The sequence below is a fragment of the Urtica dioica genome, chromosome 8, assembly GCF_054948205.1.
Source record: "Urtica dioica subsp. dioica isolate 48M chromosome 8, U.dioica_male_clone48M_v1_H2, whole genome shotgun sequence".
NCBI lineage: Eukaryota > Viridiplantae > Streptophyta > Magnoliopsida > Rosales > Urticaceae > Urtica > Urtica dioica.
The window spans coordinates 8,989,089-8,997,624 of NC_142763.1; the positions used below are offsets into that span (position 1 = coordinate 8,989,089).

General features: G+C 31.6%; 1 protein-coding gene across 2 annotated transcripts; it reads left to right on the forward strand.

Annotated features, from left to right (window-relative positions):
- Positions 1-305: 305 nt before the first annotated feature.
- On the forward strand, positions 306-7,047 carry LOC149387895 (adoMet-dependent rRNA methyltransferase spb1-like). Of its 2 annotated transcripts, XR_016300610.1 has the most exons (10): positions 306-821; positions 1,279-1,326; positions 1,439-1,597; positions 1,712-1,758; positions 1,893-2,049; positions 2,164-2,225; positions 2,381-2,564; positions 2,941-3,030; positions 4,245-4,325; positions 6,966-7,047. XR_016300610.1 is itself a non-coding variant. In XM_089621987.1 (9 exons), exons 1-9 carry the CDS (start codon positions 345-347, stop codon positions 4,131-4,133), a joined length of 1,233 nt encoding a protein of 410 aa, XP_089478113.1. In that variant the 5' UTR covers positions 306-344; the 3' UTR covers positions 4,134-4,162. The 2 variants fall into 2 exon arrangements, 1 of the variants encoding a protein (XP_089478113.1); XM_089621987.1 differs by lacking the exons at positions 4,245-4,325; positions 6,966-7,047 and adding an exon at positions 4,125-4,162.
- Positions 7,048-8,536: the final 1,489 nt, after the last annotated feature.

Here is an 8,536-nt window from a genome sequence, read left to right on the forward strand (position 1 = left end):
GATCAAAATAAACGAAAAATTGGATAGTTTTTTTAAATAAAGTTTGAAATTGGCCTTTTCTAATTGAATTAGAGATATATTTTTTGTAATATACTGAAGAAAAAACGTCTACATTATTCATTTCTTAAGCAGGGATTGAAATATGCCAGGGACAAAGTTGACAAAGTTCTTCTAGCCAAAACAAAGAAAAAAAAACCCTGCTGTTACTGGGCCGGGTATTATACCGAAATAATAAAATCCGACCCATTTAAAACGCTGAATTGTTAGGTTAAAAACTCACAAAAGCCCTAAACCCAAATCTCTTTCCTTCTTCTTCGTCTTCGTCGAGACTCTAGAGCGCTGCCATGGGAAAGGTGAAGGGAAAGCACAGGTTAGACAAGTTCTACCACCTCGCGAAAGAGCACGGCTACAGATCTCGAGCCTCGTGGAAGCTCGCCCAGCTCGACGCCAAGTACGAGTTCCTCCGATCGTCTCGGTCGGTGCTCGATCTCTGCGCCGCTCCCGGAGGATGGATGCAAGTGGCGGTGCAGCGAGTTCCGGTCGGAAGCCTCGTCGTCGGAGTCGACCTCGTTCCGATCGCTCCGGTCCGCGGCGCGTCGGCGCTGCAGCAGGACATCACTCGCATCGACGAGTGTCGATCCAAGCTCCGCCGCGTGATGGAACAGTCCGGCTCCTCGGCTTTCGACCTCGTGCTCCACGACGGGTCTCCGACTGTCGGAGGTGCGTGGTCGCAGGAGGCCACTTCTCAGAACGCCCTTGTTATCGACGCCGTTAAGCTCGCTACTCACCTCCTCTCGCCCAAGGGAACTTTCATCACCAAGGTCTGCTCACCGCTTTCACTCATACCCGTTTGGATGATAAAGGCATTACATTTCTTTAGTTTAATTGTTAAAATGATAGAGTTTGAGGGTTAAATTGCTGTTTGAGTGAGATTTACCGAGTCTGAGACTCTATTTGGTCAATGTAAGGGACGATTAATAGGGTGTATTTATTATACGTTCTTTGTGGTAGTTGATGAGATATAAAGGAGTTTAGTGATACGAATATGAGTTTGAGCCTGGTTGTTTATATGCGTGCCCATGCATTTTCTCTAAGATGGTTGTTTCTTCTTTGCCTTGGTGCGTGATAGTTTTTGTTGTTGGCACTATAATATTGTTATGTTTAAGTGTCATAATTTCAGACTATAGCGTTTATATCATTATTGGCATTATATATTATAAATGTGATATGGGTGTGTACTTCACACTGACGATTTTGTATTCATTGTTTCTCTATCAGGTCTTCAGGTCGCAAGATTACGATTCTGTCAAATACTGTCTTACAAAGGTATTTTATTTCGTTCAACCTTTTGTGTGAAATCAAGTTGGAACAAACATAGTATGTTGCATCGGGTTTGGACGTGCAGTTATCTGATTACTATCGTTTCTCCTTGTGTCAGCTGTTTGAGAAGGTCGAGGTTCACAAACCCGCTGCTAGTCGTTCCACATCTGCCGAGACTTACCTTTTAGCCTTTAAGTACAAGGCTCCGGCAAAGATTGATCCTCGTCTTCTCGACGTGAAACATCTATTCCAGGGAGCTATAGAACCAATTAGAAAGGTATTAGCAATTACAGAGCTTCAACTTCTCTCTATGTTTGGTACCATGCAGTCTTATTTAGGATGATACAATTCATGTCCGTTTGCTTATATATCTGATGCATCGTTTACATAGGTGATTGATGTGCTTAGACCAAATAAGCAAAAACGATTTCGCGAGGGGTGAGCTCTCTCTATTCCTGTTTTTTTTTTTCAACATTGCTACCAGTCTAGCACTGAATCTGTAGTCGTTACTCAGTTAGATATGTAAATTATAAGCATAAGTGCGATTTTTTGCTGATTGGGGTTTACATTAGGTATGAAGACGGAGTCTCGATTCTGCGGAGGGTGTCAACGGCTGCGGAATATATTTGGTCCGTTGTTCCTCTTGATATTCTTGGCACCGTTACTTCCATAAGCTTTGATGATCCAGCTTCTTTACCCATTAAGGAAAATGATTTAACAACCGAGGAGGTATCCACTATCTTGCTGTTGCACTGTACATTGCGTTTGATCATGTTTTTTAAATTATTCCGTTTATGCTTTTCCGAGGTTTGAGAAAGTTTCTTAATATTTGCAATCTGACAGGTTAAAATCCTCTGTGATGATCTGGGTGTTTTGGGGAAACAAGACTTTAAGCACCTTTTAAAGTAAGGAAGATGGACATTTTTTTCTCCTTTACATGTCTTATACACCTTTTTTTTTGTTATTTAAATAGCTTAAATTCATGTTATCACATAGGCATCTCGTTGGTGATATTCAAAATTAATCTGAAAGTTCCCTTTTTTTTTAATCTATCTTGAAGGTGGCGAATGCAAATAAGAAAAGCCTTGACTCCTACTCCCACAAAGAAGTCTGAAGATACTGATGCCGTCAAGGAAGAAGAGGATGAAGATCAGAAAGAACTTGATCAGATGGAGGAGCTTACAAATGCTATGGAGCGCAAACAGAAACGCAAGAAAAAATTGCTTGCTAAGAAAAAAGCTAAGGTTTGGTGCTTTATTATCTAACTGTCTTTGTCTCTGCCACATTTTTTCGTCCATTTTCATCCAGATGTACATTAGTTCATGTGTGTAATCTACAAATAAGTTCATCTTTTTACTCGTATAAATACACGAGTATTTAACAAAATCTGATTGTAGAAATTGTTGTATATACTTTCTCAACTCTAGAAATTGTAGAAATATTTAATGCGTGATTTTATCATTTTTCCTTGTTAAAGTTGTCGTATGTCAGTTACATGCCGGCTGTACCGTTATTTCTCCTTTCCAAATTCAGATAGACGGAGAACGGAACTTTCCCCATCTAGTGTTTTTTTTTTTGCAATGTCTAACAGATTAATTGATTCGTTAAATTTGGTTCCAGGAAAAGGTGCGGAAGGCAACTGGGGCGAAAGATGATGGTGTGGATGACAGTTATGTTGACCGCGAGCTGTTTTCTCTCTCTTCCATCAAGGTATTCCTTCCATTAACTCAAAACTGATAAAGCTTGCTTTCCCTGATCGGGTCGTTGGTTTCAAAATCCATTAACTTCCATTATTTGATATAGCTCTCTTCTTTAACAACTTTAGTGCACCAGTTCTTTCTTTTCCAATTTATATTGAAAAAGAGGTTAATAAATCTTAAAACGAATACTCAGATGCCTAGAACGATTTTTTTTTAGATTACAAAAAAAAAGAGCATATATTTACATGCAGAAAATTTATTGACAAAAATGTCAATAAATCTTAAAACAAATTCTTAGATGCTTCAAACGATTTTTTTTTCAGATTACCGAAAAAAAAAGACTTAAAAAAATATCTGAATGTATTTTTAACTTCACATTCTGTATATACTAATGTAAACTCGAGTTATTAAAAAAAAGAAAAAAAAATATACAAATAAATAGTAAAAAAAATTACTAAAGTTACACATTAATATTAGAAAAAAATTAATTTAAAAAATATTGCGCATTTATGAAAACATCTGTAATTGTGTTGATTTCTTTTCAAACTTCGTTATGTGAGATGATCAAATGATAAATAAAATTGTTACCATTAATGTATTTTATATATTTACTTTAAGCTTAAGATATTATTTTAATAACATTTACAAAATTTGGACTTTTAATTTATTTGTTTCACTTTAATTGTAATGTTTTGTGTATTAAAATATTAGTATTATAATTGTAGTGCAATTATGAAGATAATCAAAATGAATCACACCAACGAGTGTGATATATATTCGATATTAAAAAAAAGGATTACGAAAAGAAATATTTGATAAGAATGGGTTAAAATAATTGTCTATGTTATCGTCATAGCTTTATTTGTATTACGAGACATATACAATGATATATATATATATATATATATATATATATTTATATATATGTTCAAGTATTACAAACATAATTAATATATATGATTCATATAATATTTATCTATTATAATAAAACCATATGATTATAATGTCTAAAAAGTTTAAAAGTGATTTTTTGAAAGAAATGAAAAAGGAAAGAAATAAAGTTAAAAAGGTGAATGCTTTAACCCTAATGCTTTAACCCTATAGGCTACATAATAAAGAGCACACACTGACACACTCAACGCTCCAAAATAAAGAGCACGCACTGACACACTCAACGCTCTGCTACTATTATAATGCTTTAACCCTAATGCTTTAACCCTATAGGTTACCTAAGCTAGCTACGTCCATTCACCTCCCATCCTTGGACCACCGGAAAACCTCTGCTACTCTCCTCAAAACCTGGTGGTACATCTCTTCTCTGACATCACTCGTGTTTTCTCATTCTTTCATATATTGAATTCCAAACGGGTAAAAACCAAACTTATTAGATCTTTATTAAACTCGTAATACAGTGAAAATAATATTCTTAATAATATCGGTGAAAGAAAAACAGCTTTAGAAGCAATGTCGTACTTCCATAACTTGATAGAATATTCGTGAAGTTATGCATTCAAATTCAACTCACGGATAAACTTTTTCTAATAGAAATCGACCACTTGAAAGAAAAATCCAAATCATACATAAGTTATTAAGTTGATGATAATAATAATTAAATAATAAAATCAAAGGAAGGCGTGCCGAATCTTGATTTGTCATGAGGTAGATGAATAGATATTATTAAATCCGTCCCACGCATTGAATTTTCTGTAACTACCGACATCTCTTGTCTTTTCTGTTTGACTTGGTCTCTCCCATTTTATTTAAAAAAAAGGAAATAAATAAGGGTATAGTGAATGTTGAAATACTACAACACCCCCAAATTTTTTTTGTCACAGTGTGCTGTCAAACAAATTGTATTTTTGATATTTCGGGTAAATTTTTTCTCTTTTAGCTGAGTTGTGTACATTATATATTCATCCACGTGGATTAATGCATGCATACACAGATACCAATATTTAAAAAACAACTCATATGAAACCAATGTTTTAAAAGGCGTAAACGGTATTCGAGGCGATTTCTGTTTTTGAGGCAAGGCGTAAGCCTCAAGGCGTATCGAGGCGTAAGCCTCGAAAGATAGGCATAAATTAATTTTTTTGTATAATCTGGAATCATCCCAAAATAAATTTAGACTGATAATGCTAAGTTTTAACCTTCATATACTAGTTTAACAATGAAAACCCAAAAAAACCTTAATCTACGTTTTAGACCAATTTTAGAGTAATCTATATTAGATAACAAAAACCCTGAAATACTAGTTTTAGACTTACGATTCAGGTTATATGTTAAAAAAAACCTAATTTACGTTTTATCTGGAAAAAAACCCAAAAAAGGCCCAGAAAAAGCCCAAACTTTTAAATTGGGCCTTAAAAAAAAAAAAAAACTGCCCTATTTCATGCGTTTCTGGGCGAAATTTTTCAGGGCTTACGCATAAGGCGCACGCCTAAAGTCAAAAGGCGCAAGTTGACTTTTTTTTTTTCCAGGCTTAAGCCTTGAGGCTTTTTCCGACCGCCTCGCCTCAAGAAGGCGCGCCTTGAAAACGCCTTTTTAAACAATGTATGAAACCATCATTTACAAAATGAATAAAAAACATAACCAATAATGTATATCAAATTACATGATTTTAACATACATCGCTTATATTTTCTATCTCAATCCCATTAAAAAAAACCTGTCTCATTCTCTTTATATATTAATAATAATAAACGCACTCATACATATTATTGAACTAATTCATTATTATCAAATTTTCAATTATCAATGACATAATATTTTAATTGGTAATTAAAGATTTGCATCCTATAGGTGATATAATTTTTATTTTCCTCATATATAATGATCATATAACAGCATATAGAAAGATATATGAAGTAGTTGAGAATTAAAAAATAAAGTTAAATAATAATAGTAATAATAATAATAATAATAGGCGGTTGTAGAATTTGCCATGTGTGTAAGAAAATATACAAATACTAGATCTTTTATATATATATATATATATATATATATATATATATATATATATAAAGACAATTCATTTTTAAGGTTTATGTGATAAATATATCTATATATATATATATATTGTTAAACCGCTACTCAATTTTTTTTTTATTTATGTAAAATTATAAATAATCTTCTAATTTGTTTTATTTCTATCAATTACGTCTCAGTGATTTATATTATCTATTCATTTGATAAAATTAATAATTATACTCGCTATCATTTTACGATTAAAGTATATTCTAACATGTTAAAAATTCATGTAAACTCAAGTTATTAAAAAAAATAAAATAAAAATAAAATATACAAATAAATAGTAAAAAAAATTACTAAAGTTACACATTAATATTAGAAAAAAATTAATTTAAAAAATATTGTGCATTTATGGAAACATCTGTAATTGTGTTGATCAAATGATAAATAAAATTGTTACCATTAATGTATTTTATATATTTACTTTAAGCTTAAGATATTATTTTAATAACATTTACAAAATTTGGACTTTTAATTTATTTGTTTCAATTTAATTGTAATGTTTTTGTGTATTAAAATATTAGTATTATAATTGTAGTGCAATTATGAAGATAATCAAAATGAATCACACCAACGAGTGTGATATATATTCGATAATAAAAAAAAAGGATTACGAAAAGAAATATTTGATAAGAATGGGTTAAAATAATTGTCTATGTTATCGTCATAGCTTTATTTGTATTACGTGACATATACAATGATGATATATATATATATATATATATATTTATATATATGTTCAAGTATTACAAACATAATTAATATATATGATTCATATAATATTTATCTATTATAATAAAACCATATGATTATAATGTCTAAAAAGTTTAAAAGTGATTTTTTGAAAGAAATGAAAAAGGAAAATAATAAAGTTAAAAATGTGAATGCTTTAACCCTAATGCTTTAATCCTATAGGCTACATAATAAAGAGCACACACTGACACACTCAACGCTCCAAAATAAAGAGCACACTGACACACTCAACGCTCTGCTACTATTATAATGCTTTAACCCTATAGGCTACCTAAGCTAGCTACGTCCATTCACCTCCCATCCTTGGACCACCGGAAAACCTCTGCTACTCTCCTCAAAACCTGGTGGTACATCTCTTCTCTGACATCACTCGTGTTTACAAACAAACTAGAAAATATATAACATGACATACACATATAGATAATTAAAAAAAATATTTTTTTTGTATGATGTTACTTTTAAATTTGAACCAAATAACTAAATGTTATATATTGTGCGTTTATTTATTTTAAATATAACATTATTGGTTAGAAATTATACAACTTAGATGAATATGAGTTATAGTGTAATAAATAGAAAAATATTTAAATTATTAAAATAATAGAGTTATGATAAATATGTTTTTGTTGTTAAAAATGGAGTAATGAGTTAGAGATGAAAGATTGTTTGTTTGATGTGATAGAAATTATAATTTAGAGTGTCAGTGTTAAAGATGATCTTAATGTAAGTTAATTTTTCTACTTGATTGAACAAAAAGGGAGCATATAAATAAATGGAATAGTAAAAAACAATAATACGTATTAGTGTGGATACATGAAGGGCACCCAAATTGTTTTTATAAATGTAAGTACAATTAAGGTAAAAATAAAAATGAATGAAATGCCCAAGTTAAATAAATGAAATGATACAAAATAATATGTATTTATAGATGTATCAACTATCAAGTATCAACCGAATAATTGGAGGGAGAAATATGAAGAGGAATAAAAAGAGGGCTTGACTAATTTGGAGCTACGAAATTTCAAGAAGATTAGTGGGAATCCCTATCCTGAACAAACAATCAAAGTTATGACAAAAGTAATACGAACTATGTGTCAGAAATTTACTTATGTTGTGAATTATTTAGATTTAGCTAGGAGCTAAAACATTAGTAGGCTAATAATCTCTGTAGCGTTTGAAAGAGGACTCACGTGAAATTCGTAACCCTCACCAACTTTGGTGTATTGTGGCGGACGTGACACCAATGTAAATATGCTCCAAAATAGTTGAACTCTACAAGATTATTATTATTTTTAGAAACTCTTCCAGATTATATCGTTACCAACAAAAGATATCTTTATTATCTTAGTCTTATTTTTTTTGGTTTGGTTTGTTACGCTACAGAAGCTGGTTCTTTACCTATAAAAAATGATGGTATACACACTGAAACAATCCTTTGCTATTTACTCTCCACCTATCATGAGCTCCCTTGAAATCACATTTTTAAAAATTTTATTCTCTTATAATCAGGTTAAGTCTATTATGAAGACAGTCTAGTCTTAACCAATATACAGTCGGTGGGTTCTCGCTATGACAAGTTTTTGTCATCTAACAAAAACTAAAATAAAACCAATTTAAGATTTTTCATTTAATTTTTATTGGCCTCAAGGAGTGTTACAATTATTGACGTTGAGAATCACAAGATATTATTTCATTTGGTTACGTGTAAGTAAGCATTTAGATCAATATCTTGT

Bases quoted from the DNA above. Each gene is read 5' to 3' on its own strand.
- LOC149387895 (XM_089621987.1), top strand. From the start codon at position 345: ATGGGAAAGGTGAAGGGAAAGCACAGGTTAGACAAGTTCTACCACCTC. The intron at 1,759-1,892 runs GTGAGCTCTCTC...GGTTTACATTAG, and splicing joins CAAAAACGATTTCGCGAGGG to GTATGAAGACGGAGTCTCGA. The intron at 2,565-2,940 runs GTTTGGTGCTTT...ATTTGGTTCCAG, and splicing joins TTGCTAAGAAAAAAGCTAAG to GAAAAGGTGCGGAAGGCAAC.